This window comes from Prionailurus bengalensis, chromosome E1 (genome assembly GCF_016509475.1).
Source record: "Prionailurus bengalensis isolate Pbe53 chromosome E1, Fcat_Pben_1.1_paternal_pri, whole genome shotgun sequence".
Lineage (NCBI taxonomy): Eukaryota > Metazoa > Chordata > Mammalia > Carnivora > Felidae > Prionailurus > Prionailurus bengalensis.
This window is the reverse complement of record NC_057347.1, coordinates 54,648,478-54,668,884: the sequence shown is the minus strand read 5'-3', so window position 1 is coordinate 54,668,884 and position 20,407 is coordinate 54,648,478. Positions and strand designations below refer to the sequence as shown.

Sequence of the window (20,407 nt, the reverse complement as noted above, 5' to 3'; positions counted from 1 at the left end):
TGGAATTGGGACAAGCCCCACATACCTGGTCAGGTGTCCCCTGCCTCGGCCCAAGCCCCTCGTTGGGAGATGGCCGGGAACCGGGTTTGGAGGGGACGCTGTTGGCAGGGGGAACGGCTGTGACCACAGAAAGGCTGCTCTCACACTGGAGCCTTTGGATATGTCCTGGGAGGCTGACCCGTCACCCAGAGAAAGCTTTTCCTTGAAGCCGAGAGAACTGCCACCACTGAACACATCCTGGGTGCTCACACAACAGCAGCTTCCATCGAAGACCTCTTCCTGACCCCGACACCCTGTGAATTGGTTACTGGCTCCCCTCCAGAAGACTGAGGAAAAGGGGGGCAAAACAGCTTGTCTAGACCTCACAGCAACGATCAGATCAGAACTCAGGCTGTGTGTACTCAAGGCCGGTCCCCTTTTTTAGGACACTTACTGCCTCCCCTGATTATGCCCTAGAGAAAGTCTCTCCATACCCCCCCCCCCCAGCCCCTGCAAAGCTGCCTCCTGGGTGGGGGGCGGGGAGAGGGCTGGTCCAGTCCAGTGGGGTCAGCCTGGCATGGCCGCTGCTCGCCTCAGCCCCGCTGGAGGACAGGCCTGCATGCCTGTGCTGTCTCTTCCTCAGCTCAGAAGCCAGATGGTGCCTGGGGGTGGGCAGAGTTCCAAGGATTTGGTGCCAGAACTGCAACCCTTGTGGTTTGGGGGGAGGAAAGATAAATATTGTGGAAAACCCACACAGTCACTCACTTAATGATCATACACCATCCGGGCTTATTAAGGGCAGCGTGGCTTCTCACGAGCACGAGAGAGATGGGTCCGCACCCACCTGCCCAGGTGAGAAGATGGAGAGGCCTGACCTTGGACTGGGAGGGCTTTAAGGACAGTGATGACAAGGAGGCAGGTGGGACAGAGGGGGTGCGGGAGGAAGGCTGGGGGCTCTGCCTAGAGAAACAGACCTGCCTCTGGAGCTGGCACCGTCCCAACACTTCACTGCTTGCATTTCAGGCGCCAAAGAGGAGGGGGTGGTGATGGGTGAGCCACCCTAGACCTCCTGGCATGTGGACAGCTCCTGATTGTCCCCCTCTGCCTTCAGTCCCCAAAGACAGGGTGCCTCTAAGGCCACGCTGAGGGGTCGCTTTGTCCTGGCAGCGAGGCACAGAAGCTGACCCGTGCCTTTGGGAAAGGAGAAGCCCACTGGGTGTGGAATTTCTGGCGGGAGTGGTGGCTGCCAGCCGTGATGAGCCACGGGCATCAGTAGCCCCAAAGGCTTATGGAGGAACTGGGCCAGTGCTGGCCACGGACCCAGCAGGGGCCCCACGCACCTGAGTGCTCTCGCTCATTCAAATGTTCACAGAGCAACTGCCCTCTGTGAGGCCCATGCTGGCTCCAGACGTGTGGATCGAGCACAGCCCTGACCTCGAGATGCTTACAGTGACACCCAGTACCTGAATACACACAAAAGTCCAATTATTGCCATGGCAGCGGTTTGGGGGGTGGGGAGAGTAATGGCCACATGACTTCAAAGGAGACACTGGAGTGCAGCTTCCAATGAATAAGTGCTTGTCAGACTCTGAAGCAAGGGAAAGGCACGTGATGGGCATGGAGTCATGTAAGCACCCGGCGTCTCTGGAGGACAATGGCCGGTGAGTGTGGGGCAGAGGTGAGAGAGAAGGTTCCAGAAGGAGAATGGAGCAGACCACAACACGTAAAGGAGTGTAAATGTTGCCTTGTGGAGAGGAACTTTGAACAGGCTTTAAGCTGGGAAAGGACAGCCACGTCTACCTACAACTAACATTAGGAGAATAAAACAACAGCAAAGCTCCATGGCCTTGGGGCAATCCTCGTGCCTAGAGGTGGCTGGGCCAGCACTGCGGGGCTGGGGCTGGGGCTGGGGCTGAGCACTGCCTCCTGCGCCCCGGCTCCGGGCTCCCCTGAGCACCCCGGGGAGGACTCTTCTCTGTCCTAATGGGACAAGGCATAAAAGGGACTGTACTCATTTGAACTGTAAGTTCTGGGGGCAGAAGACAGAAGGCACAGCAGGGATATCCTGGCCAGTGGGCCACGGCGCTAAATGGGTAACAGTGCCACCTAGGCCCTTCTGGTGAGCCTCTCGGGAGCCAGCGTGAGTGAGCAGATGCCAAGATGTTAACTTCCCCTTCACTGCAGGCTTGGTTTACCGGTTCTCACTTTTTAGCCACTTGAAATCTCTCCACGGAGATTCAAGACCTGCTCTGGGTCTCGGTATGTTTACGCTGGATGTCAGGGAAGGGCAGATGACGGGTCTATGGCACTACTTCCCCCAGGGCTGTGCTCTGCCTCACACGTGAGAAAGCTGGAGAAACGTGTCTGGCTTGGCCACGTGACCCAGGGCCTGGAAAGAGCTGTCAGGGCCAGGCTGAGGGTCAACTGGTCCTAAGAGCAAGAGGACTCGAGGGGAACAGGTGGAGTCTGTGGCGAGTGACAGAGATGGGAGTCTCTCTCTTTTTGGAGAAAAGTACCCACACCCCAACCACCTGATTCTGTTGGGAGTTAAGCTGACTTTCACTGGCTGGTACATGCACCTCGTGGACGTTAGAGCTGAGCTAACGCAGAGCTGTTAGCGCCTCTAGTAACGAGCTAGAACCCGACTGCTTTGGGTGTCCCTGTCCTGAGGACATGAGGAGGCTGAGCCATTGCCCTCTGCCACCTCAACTGCCTGGCGTTCGTGTGGCACTCGACGAGAGGCGCCAGGTGACGGCTGCGGGTGCTCCTGGCGCCTTCCCTTCCCCGTTCCACTCTTCCCACTTGTCTCAGTGTGGGAAGAGCGGATGGCGGTGGGAATGCTCCGTGCTGGAGCTGGAGGGGAGGGAGGGAAGGAAGTCAGGTGCTCAGAACATGGGAGCCCTGCAGAGAGGAGCACAGGCCAAGCTGGCTCCACCCCTTCTCTGCTGACGTCAGACCTCGAAATAGACAGATTAGGGAGCAGGATTCTTTGCCGACACTGAGTAACCTTGGAGGTGGGGAAGGAGGGGAGACAGGGCATCAAGCTGGCTAACAAGCTCTGTCCAATTGGGTATAAGAAATCACACTAACATCTCCAGCTTCCCCCCTAGTCGATGGTCAGAGTAAAGGCCTCTCCATGGGGTTGGCATGCTATGGGCTCTAAGAGGAAGCTGAGAGCACCATCCATAGGCACCCAGGGGAATCTGCTGGCCCCGGGATCAACAAAGAAGCCACTAGCAAAGGGATGCTGCTGGAGCCCTTTTCTCCCGGGGACACCCGGAGTCTAAAAACAGTCTGATCAGAGGGGTGATGCTGTTCCCTGTCTGCATGGAAGCGTGTGAGTCATCAACTCCAGTATGTCACTTGTGACATCAGGCTGGAGACCTGTGGATGTGTGGCCATCATCTTTCCCTGGAAGAGGCAAGGCACATGAAGTCCCTGACCACTGCCTCCACTGCTGTAGCCTGGGCGACCAGAGCAGGCCTCTCCCCGGGACACTGGGGGCTGGCAAGACCATTTACCATTGTGACAGGTCCTCTGCCAGTAGAATTTCTCAAAGGGGAGAATGCACAGACTTGTCTGCAGAACTGGTTGAAAATGCAGATTCCTGGGCCCTGTAGCCTTAGATCTGCTACATTCGGCCTGGGGCAGGACCCAGGAATGTGTATTTTTAACAAGTACCTGAAGTTGATTCCTGGAACCAAACTTTGAGACAGAGTTCAGGCTCATGCTCCTGACCTGGGGGAAGGCACAGAGCTGGACAGTGTTCTTAGGGGCTCATGGGTGGAGCAAAGCCTCCCTACAGTGGTGGGGGGTGCACATCACAGACTGGCAGGGGCCTTTCAGTCCCCGTCGGCATCCAGCACTTGGCCAGGCAGCGTCTTGCCTCCTCTTGTCAAGGTTTTCAGAGAACGTCTCAATCGGTAGCTAGATGAGGTTCTTCCTGTAGCCAAACTTACTGTGCCCTGCTGCGCTCTGTGACCCTTCCTTCCAGATTCACACTCACCACGAAGCATCTGCTCAGCAACACGCTCGTCGGCACCTCCCTTTGCACTTGAAGGCTTATTAAAATGTACCTGGGTCTGCTCTCAGCCAACCCATGAGACAGCCAGGACTCATGCTAATTAATCAGATGTCATCATTAATATGCACCCTAATTGTTCAGCTCCCCTGATGCCCATCATGCCCGGGCCATAGGCATCTCTCTGCTGGCTGCAAACCCTCTGGGCTTCCTTGGCTCCTGCTTTTCTCTGCTGGGCTGCCCTACGGTCTGGAGAACGTGTCCACAGATACTTTTATTCTCGGCAGCTTGCGCGGCTAGCGCCGCTGGCTGGGATGCCGGCAACACAGAGGAGCGCGGTTATTACTTTAGAATGAGTGCTTTATTTAATTAAACAATTACTGGTGGGGCCCTGGGGCGCTATTTAGAAAGACACCAGATTCTGCTCACAACAGACACCCTGTAACAGAGAGTGAGCGTCACTCAGGGAGCAGGCACAGCCCCACGAACCTCAGCAGGGCTGTCCCGAGTACCAGGGTTCTCTGTGCAACAAAAGCATCGGAGAGACACAGACACAGGACGGGAGGTGGAAACGGTTTGGCACGTACAGTTTCCAGTTTAGTTAGCACAAAATATTCAAGAACATTCCATCTTCCTCTGAAACCACTGGCGGGCTGCTGGGTTCTAGATGGCAGTTTCTTCCCTGTACTTCTGGGGGAAATGGGATGGAAAGGGGGCAGGAGGGGAGTGGGAGGTATGAAATCAACCAGGACGTTTCCTCAGAGACTACAAAGTCACTGTTAGTTCTTTGTCCAGAAAGGGAAGCAGAGGGGATGTGGAGCACGGAGGCGGCCTGGGTTGCAGTGTTTGGGGTCAGTCCGGAGCAGCTTGAGGGGAACGGATTAAAACACACGCAGGGGTCAGTGACAGGGTCGGCCCAGGACGCCTGCGGAGCGAGGAACCAGGTGTCCATTCTTGCTCATGCTACTCACAGAGAAGGTGCGCTCAAGCCCAAGCTCAGGCTGCCTGGGATCAGCGTGGAGTGTGGATAAAATGGTCCTGAAAAAGCACAGTGCAGAAGGTCCCCAGCGGGGATGAACACTCCCCATGGAGACCTATTTGGAAGCTCCCCAACCAAATTGGCCTGTGCAGGAGTGCAGGCTGTGGGTATACACTTATAAGCCCTGCGAAGCTTCCCAGCCTGTGTGTGTGTGTGTGTGTGTGTGTGTGTGTGTGTGTGCGCACAGCCCCAGCTCTCTCGTAGGTGGACTGCTCACGTCCACCCCAACCCCACGTCTGCCTGCTTCCACAAGCACCGGGCTTTGGATTGCTGCACCTTTGCACGTTACCACGTGGATACTCCCTTTACAAGAGACAGGCTTCTAAAAGTTCTATTTCTAAATACTTAGTTTTCACAGAATGACATTTTACACACACTAGGAAAACCAAGTACTCAAGAGAAACCTGCAGCGAGTCCTTCTGTACAATAAGGGAGCACTTTGTAATAAATAATTCCCCCCCCCCCAGTTTGTTTTGGACTTTTGGATAGTGGGGTTTCTTAGGAGCTGAGTATGCGAGGGTGGGGCGGCCAGGTTATGGCACACAGGATGACTCCCCCCCCCCCCCCCATCCCAAAGCACCTCCCTGGTTGAACTGAGGATGGGGCAGGGTTGAAGGACAAGAATCCAGGCAAGTCAGTCTGACATCTACCCATGTGCCCAGGAGTCAAAGCAGCTTGCTCTGGGCAAGTGGTGTTTGTAAGCACGTACTTGTGACTTCCCAGACAACAGATACAGGGGTAGAGACCTGGGACGCCCTAACAGGGGCAGAGAGACACGCAAACTGCCACTGTGACCTGGGGGGTCTGGGCAGTTCACCTGGCTCAGGAGCTAGGATGCAAGTTCCCTTCACCCAAGAGGACAGAGAACGCAGGACCCCTACCGATGGCAACGAGCAGCCTCTGAGGCTTGGGCAAGGGATGGTGGGGACCGTCCAGGAGTAGCTAGTCCCACCATCTTGTGATCCAAACCCCCATCACCTGGTATTTTTACAGGGAGCGCAGAGGAGGCAGTGCTGGGCATTAGGTGTCATCCCCTCACCCGGAGTGTCACGTGCTGGCTGTGGCAGAGGCGGGACGTGGGGGTGATGGATGGTTGGCTTAAAGCCAGCCGACAAAACCCACGTCCCTGAGAGCGCATTAAAGACAAAAACAACAATCCTCTCACTGAGCTGGGGGAGGAAGCTTGGGCCAAACACCCAAATGTGCTGGGGGTGGGGCAGGGGGCAGCGATCACCATGGTCTGGAGCCATGCTGGGCAGCGGCTGGGCAGGCACTGGGGATGGGCTGGAGGCTGCACCCAGGCAGCAGTGGCCGTGGGTGACAGGTGGGGTGCTGGGGGGCTCACGGAGTCCCTTGGCAGGAGTTTGAGAGACCCAGTAATGGGATGAGTGACAGCACAATCTGAATCTCATTTAGAAAGGGCTAGACTAGGGGGATGGAAAACACCAAAAAACAAGAGGCCATTCCCGGGATGAGATATAGACACAGCTCCCTAGAAAAAAAGAGAGAGAGAGAGAAAGAAAAAGACAGGCCTGTCCCTGTGTTATTGATTTCCTTGAAAAAGAGAGACAAGCTAATCCTTTAAAGTCAGTCACTTCAACGTGAGCACCAGTGCTCGTGTGAAGTCAGAATTCCCTCAACATTAGAGCCCCAGCTCCTGTCTGGACTGTGGGCACACACATTCTTGGGGCATAGGGCAGAAATCCATTCATTCTTCCTTGAGCCCCAGCATCACGGGTTGAAAGCAGAGGCTCAGCACGTGGGGGAGACCGTGCCCTCGGGCAGGAGTCCGCCCAGAGGTTCAAGCAGACACTCCACAGCTGGCAGAAGACGCTGCAGACCAGCACCAAGCCGAGCTCCCGGAGCGCGGTCAGGCCCGGGTCACCAGGGCTACCCCGCTCACTGCACCTGCAGGGGGTGCCCAGTAAGACTGGCAGCTTCCCACGAGTGAGTGGGGAGAAAGTGCGAGAGGCCAAGCAAATGGACCTTTCTGAGCCTCCGGACTGAGTGAAGAGGAAAGGAGCACACTGAGGGGAGGAAGAAAAGGGAAAAAAGGATGGGTCTCCCTGGTGGTCGCCAAACGGTCACCATCCCACCAAGGAGGCACTCTGATATTCCAGACCCCATGAGCAACCCCACGCAGCCAGGAATCTCCTCTCAGCCCGTTACCGAGTCCCCAACTCATGTGCATCAGACAGGAGGGCAGTGTGGCCCAGAGAAGGGAAACCATCATCAGGCCATTTGTGGGCTTAGCAACCTGCTCTCCGCTTCCAGACACAGCCAGCCTGTGAGCCCCGCCCTAAAGACAGCTCATCTGCCCTGTCAGTCCCCGCCAGCCCTCGGGCGCCACCCTTCCTAGCTGACTGCTGAATTCCATCCCACATTCCTGACGGTGGTGGCAAATCCGGGGGCGGCACCCATACCGCATCGCATCCGACTGGGACTGTGCTCTGGGGCGCATGGAGGTGCCTCTGGAGGGGTACGGCAGTGTTCCCAAGAGTCCCCATGTCCTGTTGAGTCACTGCTGCTGTGAAACCTTGCTAGCCCACACTCACTTTCTTCCTCGCTGGTCCTGAAGGCCTCTAGGCCACCTCCTGCCCCAGAATTGGTAAGAATACATATTCAAGTGATGGCAGAGGTGACCCACTTATTAGCAGATGCCACAGCTCCAGGGCACAGTGGCTGATGCTGAAAGAACACAGAAAGAGGCTGTGGCAGGGACAGGAATCGTCCTTGGGAAGACGCGTCCAATTCTAGAGCTCCTTGAGTGTGAGAAGTCCGCTCTACTATCTAGGAGCAAGGGGCGGTAAGACAGGCGGCAAATCCATCAGGCAGACAGGCAGGGCGCACACACACACGGATCACTGAACACACACCCGCCTGGACAGCGTCGCCCGCAACCCTCTGTAAACGTCAAGCTCCAAGGGCTGACAGACGGGTGCGACCTGCCCCTCCTCCCGGGCCTCATGGTGGGGGGCTGCATGCAAGCCCAGCAAGCCTGTTTCCAGGGTTGGAGGATGGGGACAGGAACCCCAGGAGCCAGGCTCCTGTCCCTGCCTCGGGCCTGCGGCCCAGGGGAAGTCACTGTCCCCACATGTCAGTTTTCTCTGCTGTAAAGTGTGATGATGCCTCACTGTGCGGCTGGGAGGGCCACATCAGAAAGTAAGTGGTGACACAGTACACACACACACCAACGCCGTGGGAAGAAGGGCCGGCTGAGGCCTGGCACTGCCAGCAGGCACCTCACTCGCCTCGCCACCTCCTCACAAAGAGGACATTTACCCCTTGAGTGGTACTGTTTTAGGAAGAGACCACTGGGTTTTAAAAGAGGGACTGTTGGGAGTATGGAGGTTCCTCAAAAAATTAAAAACAGAACCACCCTGGGGCGCCTGGGTGGCGCAGTCGGTTAAGCATCTGACTTCAGCCAGGTCACGATCTCGCGCTCCGTGAGTTCGAGCCCCGCGACAGGCTCTGGGCTGATGGCTCGGAGCCTGGACCCTGTTTCCGATTCTGTGTCTCCCTCTCTCTCTGCCCCTCCCCCGTTCATGCTCTGTCTCTCTCTGTCCCAAAAATAAATAAACGTTGAAAAAAAAAATTTTTAAAAAACAGAACCACCCTATGACCCAGCGGTTGCCCTGCTAGGTATTTATCCAAAGGATACAGGTGTGCTGACTTGAAGGGACACATGCACCCCCATGTTTATAGCAGCGCTATGGACAACAGCCAACATATGGAAAGAGCACAAATGTCCACCTACTGATGAATGGATAAAGAAGATGTGATATGTGTATATATAATGGAATATTACTTGGTGATCACAAAGAATGAGATCTTGCCGTTTGCAACAATGCGGATGGAACTAGAATGTATCACACTAAGCAAAATCAGTCAGGCAGAGAAAGACAAATATCACAGGATCTCACTCATATGTGGAATTTAAGAAACAGAACGGATGAGCATAGGGGAAGAGAAGGAAAAATAAGATAAAAACAGGGAGGGGGACAAACCAAAAGAGACTCTTAAATACAAAGGACAAACTGAGGGTTGCTGGCCGGGTGTTGGGTGGGGGGGATGGGCTAAACGGGTGATGGGCATTAAGGAGGACACTTGTTGGGATGAGCACTGGGTATGATATGTAAGTGATAAATCACTAAATTCTATTCCTGGAATCATTATTACACTATAAGTTAACCAACTTGGATTTAAATTAAAAAAACAATTTAAAAAATGCTATTAACAAAAATAAAAAAAAAAAAGAGGGGGGACTATTGAGGCACCTGGGTGGCTCAGTCCATTGGGCGTTTGACTCTTGATTTCAGCTCAGCTCATGATCTCACAGCTTGTGAGTTAGTTGTGAGTCAGAGCTCTGTATCGGGCTCTGTGCTGACAGTGCAGAGCCTGCTTGGGATTCTCTCTCCCTCTCTCCTACTCCTCTAGGTAACCTACTCCTCTAGGAAGAGTCTGGCAGATAGAACTCCCTAAACTCCTCAGCCCCCAACGCATACCCCACTTCTTCAAGGGGGTGTCCGGCAGAGGGCGGCAGGTCATCTGTCAGGCACTTGCAGGCTGCCATCTCTCTCCCGGGCCACCCATGCCCTGGAGGTGGATGTCACAGCTCTTGTATCAAGGCAAGATGGCGAGCCAGGGTGACCTTGTCCTGTCCCCAAGGCAGCCCACAAGGGGCCCCCACTTGGCACCATCAGTTTGTAGCCGAGTTTCCAGCCAGGATGAGCTCCGCTCTGCCATCTGCCCTCCCAGCTCTGCCTGGCCGGTGCCTGCTGGGCTGCCGGTCACCCAGCAGCATCTGTCCACCTGTAAGAGGCAGCGGCTGCTCCTGCGAAACGTGAGGAGCTTTCAGCACTCGGGGAGTCCCACCGTGGCCCTAGGGCTTCCCTGACGCTTTAGAGGCGGTGGCAATGACAGGGCCAGGCCCTGGGCGAGGGGTGCGAGTGACAGGCTGGAAGCACCGCAGGGACGAGGAAGTGAAACGAGCACTTGGCAGTGGCCTGGACTCCAGGGGACAGCAGCATACGTCCTGCCTCCCTGACACTCAGGACGCTTGGATTCCTGGACGGAACTGATTTACACACAATCCTACCACTTCACCACTGGTCCCTGGCTCCCCACTGCACAGGACAGAATGAAATGCTCAATTCTGACTTTGTTTCCTAGTGAAACCGGAGAAAGTCTGCAGAAAGAATCCCAAGATACTCCTCAGCCTGGAGGCGAGGTTACTGGTTTGAAAGAGTTGGGGCACCCAACACTTTCCTACTGATCCTTCAAAGGGGCAGGGGAGGTGGGTGGGGGGTGGGGTTCTAAGAATCCAAGCAGCTGACAGCAGGTCCAGATGTTAATTCTCACAGGCCCTTGCAATGGCCCAGGTCACTCACTGCTGGCTCCAGCTGCAGAGGCTTGTGGGGACGCCCCTGGAAAGCACATGTGACTCACGGGACCCCTGCCTCCCAGCACCCCGTTCTGTGACTACTTCAGAGAAGGAGACAGAGAGACTGACTCATATCAGCTGCACTGGCAATCACAGGATGTGGACGGAGGTCGCAGGGTGCAGGAGGGGAGGAGGAATTTTCCATTTGTTAAAGTCAAGGGCTTTGGGAGGCGACTGGTGGCCGCCGGTGGAGAAAGCTCCCTTCTTATCGTGATGCCATACACAGGCTGGCCTCTGGGCATAGTTAATATCCCAAATATTCTCATTCTGTGTGTGCATTTCAGTAGCATTCCTAGGAAGACACAGACGAGATCATTTCCAAAGGACTTTCTGAAAATTACGTCACAAAATAAAAGCCTGTATCCTTATTTCCCAGGATGTACCATCCCAGAATAGCAACGAAGAGATGGTTCTTATGAGGCCCTTCGAAACATGCCGGCCTGGTAGGTGCCTCGTCTACCTGAGACAAGGTGACTGTGCATGGGGTGGGGGTGCTTTAAAGCTGCCTGATGCTTTGCCCCATCTTTTGGTGAAGTCTGTCTGGCTGCTGCCAAAATCAGAAACCGCTGGTAGAAAGAGGCCTAACGGGAGTCTCTAGAAGGGATGAACAATCTCCTGAACGTGAATGACTGAGGGGCAGGGAGGGGGGAGTACAACCCTCCTCCTAAAGAGGTCACATGACGATGGAATAAAGACACAGGGATGAGCCCTGTGGGTCAGACTGGGAGTGGGGGTGGGGGGTGGGGGAAATGCCCCTGTCACCTGCAGCAGAGCTCAGGACCAAGGAAGGAAACCCCTTCCAGCACACTGAGGGTGGGAGGCCCGCAGGTGGACGCACAGCAACCAGCGTTGAGGGTTGGGACGTGCGTTCTTCAGAGCTACACGCAAAGTTGTAAAATGACATCTGAGACAATGCGGAGTTCTGTCTGCCCTGAATTTCTCGACAACAGGCAGAAGAGTACATGTGAACTGAATACCTTCTGAGCAAACCCAGGCCCCCGGCGGTGGACTGGGAGGTGGGGGGTGGGGGTGGGGGCAACAACCGAGAGAGAACGGGCTCTGCTTCTGCTCACCCTCCCCTTCTGATCTCTGTAGCTTTGGCAGGCCCGGTGGCAATCAGCCCTATGAGTTATAAGTGCAATATCTGAAATTTGAAGGCGGTAATTAATGCCTGTCTGCTTTCCTGAACGGCTCCTTCTGTTCGGTCAGGGAGCTATTGAGATTCAAGGAGGGAGGCTCCCGTCATGTGGAAGGTTTACAGGAATAAGTGAAGGAACAATTTAATAAGGCAATAATAACGCTTCTAAATAATTTACCAGACAAATGGCAGCAGCCAATATTCCCAGTACTCTGTATCTGTGTTGCTGGGGAGGGGATGTGCCAGGTAGATTCAGCATAAAGTCTAACAGCCTCTCGTGGAAAGACCCACCTGAGGTCTGGTGCCTCTGCCCTGGATATGCTCCTGTGTCTGTGTTGAGCCTCTTGGACCCTTTCCTCCACCTCCTCCTTCAGCCAGTTAGGATCTAGAGATCTAGAGCCTTACATTTAACTAACACTTTGGCTAATTTAATCAATGATGGTCTGTTTAAATGCTAAGAGGCTAACAGGCCTCAGCTGGGCTGCCCTCCCAGCGGCCCCCCCTCCCCCAGACTGGGGAAGCAGGGAATAGTGCCAGGGAATGAACCTGCTACCAAATCCCCACCAGACCTGTGGTGGGGTGGCAGGAGTGGGGGGGGGGTGGATCTGACATATGATTCTAGCCACAGGTGAATGAGGGAGAGAAACACCAGACCATTCGACTGCTCCAGCAACACAGAAGTGGAAAACAAATCTCTCCCGTGGCCTGGGCCACAGGACTCCTTCGGCAGGTCCACGGGGCAGGACTGGGAAGGCAAAACCACCCTTCGGTGTCCCTGGGTTAACAAACTCCAAACCAGGTGACACAGCTGGCAGGTCCTACACAAGCCCTTTGCCAGGACAGAAAACAAGGAGACCAACTCCCCGAAAGGCTCAGCTCTCTCCTGAACCCTGCCTCCCAGCCCCATAGCAGCCAAGTGGCCACGTGTCAAACTGTGTGTCACCTCACACACCTAAATATGTGTCAGGGTTGAGGAGGACCAAGAGGAGGCAGAGAATATTAATGGATGCCGCAAAAGGGAAAGGGAAGCATTTCTGAGTCCCGCCCACAAAGCAGGCAGAGATAAATAACTGCCTCTGGTTTTGTATCTTATTACCCAAGACCCGTCTGGCATGGTTTTCGGCTCCAACTCTCCCCGCCCCAATGGCACAGAGCAACCGAGAACAGCCTGGAGATTCATCTTCTTCCCTTGTCTGCAGGGAGGAGGGAAGACAGGGAGAGAGCTGGGCTGATCCTTCCCTATCTGGAGAGCCTGTGTGTGGTCAGGGCCAACCGTGAGATGGCTCAGTCCTGCATGCCCAGTCAGGAAGCCCGGCACCTACCATATGCTCCGGGGCTGGCCAGGAGTAAGGTCAAAACGCGGCAAGTCTCTGGAAAATTAGTTCTGACACTCTTGAAGAGCTGTGCTCAGGATGACCCTCAAACCCCGAGTGAAATTTACAAGCGTTCAGGGCCCGGAGCTGGCAACGACCCGGATGCCAGCTACAAGTCACACGCGACTGAGGCCTGGTCACCGGGACACACAGGCTACGTTCTCAGTAACGTGGTCAGTTTTGTGCCCAGGGCCGTGACCCCAGTAACCAGCCAGAGCGTGGAGCTGTGCAGACCCTCCTCTCTGGTTCAAATGCCCCCAGCCACCCAGGCTGGGCAGAGGCGAGGCCACTCACCAGGTAGATGCGGTAGGCGTCCACGCGGCGCAGGGGCCCCCAGCACGGGTCCGTGTCGTTGTGCTTGGTGTCGGCCTCCACACCACAGGACTCGTTGCCAGTGGCACTGCTGATAAAGAGAAGAGTGGCTCAGTGTGGCCCCCGCTCAGCTGGAAGCAGACAGGACGCAATGTTACTAATTATTAGCCACCGCTGAGCCTCTGCTCCCACCGCCACTGCTTCAGGGCCAGACAGCCTGACTCTCCACGAATCACGCCCTCCTCCTAGGGCAGGTGCCACTGTTCCCAGAGCGCCATGTCCTGGCAGCTCAGGAGCCCCTGGTGGGAATCCTAGTCATCTTCCCAATGGGGCAGGGCGGGGGACAATGACGAGGGGCACGTTTCCAAAGGACAAAGTGCACAGCCGGCTGCAGTACATGCAGAAAAGGGCCTCGGGCATCTCCGTCCTTTAGATGCTGACAGTTTGCTCGGTGTTGTGCTTCTACCAAAAGCTCTGCCCAACTGGCCGAGCAGGGCAAGGGGGACACTCACCAAGTCACCTGCATGAGGGAGAAGGGCACGGCGGCAGCATAGATGGCCAAATCCCCGTACAGGTAAATGATGATGCAGAAATAGAACAAGTTGACCCCCACTGAAAGGAACAGAGTCATTGGTCAGGGAGCCACAGAGACGCCCATGTTCTTTTCTGATGGTGAAGTCTCTACCTCTTCCATAGCTTTCCTTTCTCAGGCTGTTTACTTTCTACAAAAAGAAAACAACAGCGTCCTGTGGCTTGTGCTGCCTGATTGGTTACACTGCGATGCGGCAGGAGACACAGCCAACCCGGACTTTCACCTGTGAGGCTAAATGAGGCTTGCAGCATCAGACGCTCCGAAAGCAGGCAAATGCAGGGCAGTGTGAGGTGGGGGCTGGCTGGGGAGGCTCAGAGGGGCCTTCATGCTTGGGACAAGCTGCCTGGGCAGGAGAAGGGGAGGGACCCTGAGTCAGGAGGCTGAACCCAAGTGTGCCTGGATCAGGGCCCCTTTGCAGCCAAACACAGGACTCTACAATAGAGGCTGGTGGAAAACAAAACAAAAAATGGTCCAGCTTCTGAAGCTGAAATCAAGAGGGTAAAAAGCCCTTGATTTCTAAAGACCAAGTGCCTCGTTCTGTGTCTATTCACCAAGCCCTGGATGGGAAGAGGTGGCTGGGGGTGCTGGTGACAGAGGGGGCAGTAGGAGGGGGCACTTAAGACAAGCTCATGGTCAAAATGGTTGCAAGGGAGGACGCTGCCTTTGGAAGCTCCCTCCACAGAGGCAAACCTTGCTCCCCTCTTCCTCTGGGTGGGGGAGGGCTGAACCAGGAACTGGGAATGTAGGCTCTAGCCCCAGTGCTACTGACCTTGCTTCCTGACCCTGGCAAGTCCCTGACTATATTCGATCCTGTACAGCGAGAACTGTACCTGTGCTAAATTCCATGTGTGATTCGAGCTTTAAAGACCAGGTGTAAAAGCTCTGAAAAAAAGCATCCGGGCTCTACAACCTCAGGGTCATGCCCCCAGACAGCCAGTCTCAAACTCCTGTTCAGACTGACTGCTCATTTTTGATGTCACTGGTCTTAAGCTGCTGGCTTCTCTGAGAACAGAAAAAAAAAATGAAGTGACAGTTCCCTTCTAATCCTGGTGGCTCTGAAGAGCCTCTGGGGTCCCCAAGGGGAAAGCCAGGGACATGTTCCTCCTGGGCTATTTGAGGTCAGCTCTGCTCCTAGGAGTCTGGGGGAAAAAGACTAGGAAAATACGGTTCTTGCAAGAACTCTGGAGGGCCTCAGACAAAGTCAATGTCCAAGCTTAGTGGCCCCTGGGGTCTGGCTGTCACTCAAACCCCACACTCCAGGTACAGCCTGTGACCCAGCCTGTCTTTCTGCTCTGACACCAATGTTCTCTGCAGAGAGGTGGTGCCCCCCCCCCCCCCACCCTCCCTCCACTCGCCTGTGGACTACGGTGCCAGCTCTGGTTATAAACTGCCATTGACCCTCCCTGATCAATAAATTTCATTACTAGACACAAAATAGGGGGATCAATGAACTTCCTGAGAAGACAGCAATGACGAGGCCTGGCACTGCTGGTCACAAGTGAGCCTGGACCCCAAGGGGGCTTGTTGTGGGGGGTGGGGGGGGTCTTCCAAAGGGGAAGAGAACTGCCCATGAATTAGGAATAGAACAGAGCAGTGGTTTTCCCCCCGGAGTGCGATTGCCTCACAATCCTCACCGGGACATCTGCCAACATTTGAAGATGTTTTGGTTGTCAAAACTGACAGGTGCTATTGGCACCTAGTGGGTGGAGGCCAAGGATGCTGCTTAACATCCCACAATGCACAGGACAGGCCCCACAACAAAGAAGGACCCAGTCTAAGTGTCAATAGTGCCGAGCGTGGGAAACGCTAAGCAGAGGAGACAGTGTCCCCTAAGTGTGAGGCTGCTCTTGTATGAAAGTGCTCCTTTTTTTTCTGTTAGATTTGGGTAAACTAGAAGTCTCGTCTGGAGGGGGAGAAAAAAACACCAAAACCACGGGTTCCCAGAATTGTTACAGAAGTCAGGGCAGACTGTAAAACATGCTCATCGGAAAGGAAGTTTCAAAGGCGATGTCCTCCCTCCAATGTGCGTTTTCTCTCCAAAGTTTGCGTTTGCAGGGGGATTGGGTGCGGCTGCCAGGGGGAAATGTTTATGCTCTTATCTTCGTCTAATGAGATGGGGAGAGGTAGAAATGGAGCCAAGGAAAATCACAGAGTGGGCTGGACACAACCAGTCTGATTTTCACAAATTCTGGAAGCCTCTGTGAGGCTGGTAGGGAAGCAGGAACCAGACCCTCAGGCAATCATTGGCTGATGATCATGACATTCCAGACTGGACGGTCAAATCACACCACCAGTGATAAACCAAATGCTTAATGTCCTGAAAAGCAGTCGAGAAGACTCTGGTTTCTATAATTCCCCAGGCTCCAAGTTACTGCAGCCACACTGGAGATGGGAAAGAATCGGTGGAGATGCCACCCCTCTGTGACCAAAGGGCAGAGGATCTTCCAAAGATAAAATCCTTATAAAGACAGGATTTATTGAGATGTGTCTGACTGTCTCTGAAGGGGAAACGGACAGGTTTGGGTACTGAAAAACCATACCCTTAAACAGCACATCTTCCAAAGAACAACATTTGCCAGGGAGGTATAGAGTGTTGTCACAGAACACCCAGCGACCCAGCGTCTGAGCTGGGGGTGGGGTGGGGGGATCGTTTCAGCTGTAACCAGTCCTGCTAAGGAGCAGGTAGAGTGAGGAGGGGTCATGATCAGACACAGATTCCAAGACCTTGTGTGTGGACTCCTGGCGCCCTCTGCTGGCCACTGGTGGAGAGAGGGGGAGAGAGAGAGAGAGAGAGAGAGAGAGAGAGAGAGAGACACACACACACACACAGGCACACACACACAGAGGCATGTGCATGGTGTATCCCACCACTGTCACAGGTAGCTGCCCTGTGTTGTTCTAGACTGAACAGTCCAGAAGGAAAGAGAGACAAGTCAGAAGCAATCAAGCAAGAGGCATAAAACTACCAGCCAGCTCCACTGGCTTCCTTCCTTGGAAAGCTGCTTAGGATTCCTGACCTCTATGAGCAGGAAGAGCCAAGGAGCTGCTTCTCTATTTCTAATGCTGATGAGTGGGGAGAGATTCAGGAAAACAACGACAGCGGCTCAGGCCTCTCGGCAAGGTGGCCTCGCAAACGCACTGGGATCTGGCCGACGCCGTCAGCCCCCTCCCTAGTTGTCAAGGTCTCTCGGACTGCCCTCACCCCACCTTGAGAAAGAACTCATACCTTTATTGAAGAACATGGAAGCCATCTGTCCCATCTCCACCCGGTCTGTGATTTCAAAAAGGTTCAGAGATCCACGTCTCTCTGTGGAGCCAAAAGGACAAGGAAGAGAAAGTGGTTTTCATTCAGAGAAGCTCCTAGAGGGGGCACTAAGTTCACTAAATTCTCTAGACTGAGGAAATCCTCAAGCATTTCAAATTCTCTTTATTTTTTTTAAGTTTCTTTATTTTGAGAGAGAGTGAGCACAAGTGGGGTAGGAGCAGAGAGAGAGAGAGCAGGGAGAGAGAGAATCCCAAGCAGGCTCCACGCTGTCAGCACAGAGCCTGACGCGGGGCTCGAACTCACAAACCACGAGATCATGACCCGAGTTGAAACCAAGAGTTGGATGCTCAACTAACTGAGTCACCCAGGTGCCCCAGCATTTCAAATTCTTGCTAAAACTTCTAATGTTTCTCCACTCGAAATGTGTAAAACAATATATAGAAAGGGATCCAGGGGTGCTGGTAATGGAGGGGAGAAGAAAAGCTGGGTCACGTGGCCCTGGCTCGGCTGGAGTGGGGAGGGACCTGTCAGACATGCGTGATTGGTGGGACAGGAGGATGAGTCGAACACCTCACATCGGTTCAAGCTTCCAGTGTGCCCAGGGTGATGAGGTGAGTAGCCTGACCCAGCCGCTAACATGAGCAAGTGGTGAAACCCGGGTCCCTGGTTAGTGCTCTGGCCTGATGGTCTCTGCAGAGAGACTCCCTTGCTCTCTCTACAAGGGAAGAAGCTTGTGGACCAGAGGGAGGTGCCTGCCGGCCTGTAACCCCAAGACTTACGCACTGAAAGGATGGGTCGTTTCTCTGCCCGCTCGTAGTTGTCCTGAACAAGGACGTCACTGTCGGAGGCTGTGGAGGAGTCCTCCTCTTCCTCCTCCTAGGAGGGGGTGGGGCGGGGGGAGGGAGGGGACAAACAAGGAAAAAAGAGGGGCACATAACTCTACAGAAAACCCACGGGAAAATGGAAAACCCATTTCCTTTGATCTTTCTTTCCAGAAGGCATCTAATTAGGGGCACCTCTCAACACCTCCGTGCTGTCACATGAGAAGGCACAGACACGCAGATGTCAGATCTGAAGCTGCAATGCTGTTCCTGGGACTAGAGGTTCAGAATGATGAGTGAGCTCACGGTAGGGGGCTCAAGGGGACCCCTGACATGATGCTAAGGGAGCAGAGGCTGCATGTGTTCAGTGAGCTTATGTGGCTGTAAAGCTTTGGCTCTGGAACAAGGGTCTTGGAGACGTGCAGTGGACGTGAGCCCCCTACACAACGGGAGGGAAAGAACTGGCCCCTGAGGGCTGCCTCTTCTAGCACACAATTGGCCAGAGGCGCAGCCTGGAGACAAGGGCAATGCACACACCTGGTGGTTTTCCATCCTTTTCCAGTGGAGCTGAGCGTTGGCCGCGGCCATGGCCTCTATCACGAAGGTAGTCGTCACAAAGCTGCGGAGTAAGGCCACAGTTTAATTGCCAAAGGCAGGCGGGAGGTTGGAGGTGGCACAGTGAAAAAGGAAAAATCGTTTCAAGACCAAGAAGCCCAAAGCATTCTCTCTTCTGAGAGCCGTTCCCTAGGGGACTTTTGAGATGCATTTGACCTGGTAAAATGTGTGTGCGTAAGGGACGTCTTGCGTGCTTGCCTTCATGCCCTTGTCTATGTTTAGAATATGTTTTGATGCACAGGAGAGAGGGGTGTGAAATAAGCTGATGGGGGCCGGGGGTAGAGCGTGAGCCTGGGGGAAGAGGGGACATGGGGCGATGTGGTACCGCACACCAAGAGGGGGCCTGCTGGGGGCAGAGCAGGGAGGAGGCCGATTCACAATGGGCCTTCTGAAAGCTTCTGGGAAGGGCAGCAGGCAGCTCTCCACTCTCCGTGCTGGGACACAGACAAGCAGTCAGCTCCCAGGTCCATTCACTGATGGACGGGGCACAGCATGGATAACTGGAAAGGACATTAGGTTCCAGAATGTGTTTCCATGTTTCTGTCTTTCCTTCCTTTTTCGGCAGTACCTTTACTTTCCTAATAACCTAGCAAATGTAAAAATAAGCTTGCATTTTTATGGCTCGAGTCAAAAAGGACACTGAGAGGTGGCACCAGACATTTGCTGTGGAGTCAAACTAGAGTCCAGAACCACCTTCTCTCTTCTTCCGCTTAGGGAAGCTGGAGAGGCCCAGACTTCAGCCGGAGCTGGAGTGCATGGGTCCTCCAGTCAGCAGAGCTGTGGGGCAGGGTGGGGGGGAGGGGGAGGGAGCCACCCTCCTGCTGGTAAACCCAAGGGTGGAGTCTCTCCGTGCTGAAGGACCCCAGACAGCACAGTCATCTCCCTCCTTCTTGAGGCTCTAGCCCAGCCCTCCTCAAGTGCCTTCACTTGCCACAGGCTGACTGCTCGGCCACATCCGCTCCATCTCGGGGGGTGGAGGGCAGCCAGTCCTGAAACTCCCATTCCAGGGCCTCAGCACCTTCTGGAAAGGTTTCTCATTATCTTGCCTAAGTGACCATTTTAAGGACTTCAGATTTTCCCTTCTTTTTGCAAATAAAACTAGAATCAATCTTAGTTAAGGCATAAAAAGGATTCTCATGGTTGCACAAAGCCAACTCATCGATCATGTTCAAATATAAATGGGCTGAGCAGGGAGGGGACATGGCCGCCCCTACCTGGGGGCCCCCAATAATCACCTCCCATTCAGACAGCTGCCTGTGCTGAAGGTCCTTTAAAGGGGACAGCAGAGCCACAGAAGGACAAGGACTTGCAGTATGTAATGAGCCAAGGATGGCCACGAAACCCCCCCAAGAGAAAATGAGTGAAGAAACAGAAATGTGAGTGTTTTCCCATCCAGCCTCTTCTACGTCCCAATTTGCTTCACCTGTAACCCAACCCAAGAACAGTGCCTGGTGTCACTTCTCCCAGGGAAGGTCCTTCTGAGGGGTGTTTCCAGGTGTTCCCTTGCCTCTTTTTGGCAGCCTGTAGATTCCCACCTGGAAATGCATAGTCCTAAATCCCTTACGAGCCTGGGGCACTTGCTGAATGACTCCCCGCCTGCATGCAGAATCCGAGAGGAGCCTCAAGTAGGATCTACCCTCTGTGAGGCACCAGCTGGTGAACCCCACACACCTGGCTCTAGGAGCGGGTGCCCCTGAAAGCTTGGGAAGGCACCGGGCACCTCTTTGCTGCCAGGCACAAAGTGGGCTGAGATTAACATGTGATTATGAGCCTCCCCGTGTGTTAATAATCACTTACTTTGTGGGCTAT

The 20,407-nt window shown here is 54.4% G+C and overlaps 1 protein-coding gene across 4 annotated transcripts in view; it reads right to left on the bottom strand.

Annotated features, from left to right (window-relative positions):
* Nucleotides 1-20,407, bottom strand: part of TMEM104 (transmembrane protein 104) — a 59,483-nt gene that overhangs the window by 29,655 nt on the left and 9,421 nt on the right. For 2 of the 4 annotated variants that reach the window (XM_043585189.1, XM_043585186.1), the window contains exons 4-8: nt 18,521-18,602; nt 17,942-18,038; nt 17,124-17,204; nt 13,818-13,917; nt 13,288-13,396 (exon numbers count right to left, since the gene is read on the bottom strand). In XM_043585189.1, coding sequence (XP_043441124.1) covers nt 13,288-13,396; nt 13,818-13,917; nt 17,124-17,204; nt 17,942-18,038; nt 18,521-18,602 — 469 coding nt within the window. The remainder of the gene's footprint in view (nt 1-13,287; nt 13,397-13,817; nt 13,918-17,123; nt 17,205-17,941; nt 18,039-18,520; nt 18,603-20,407) is intronic. The other 2 variants (XM_043585190.1, XM_043585187.1) reach the window with 1 other exon arrangement.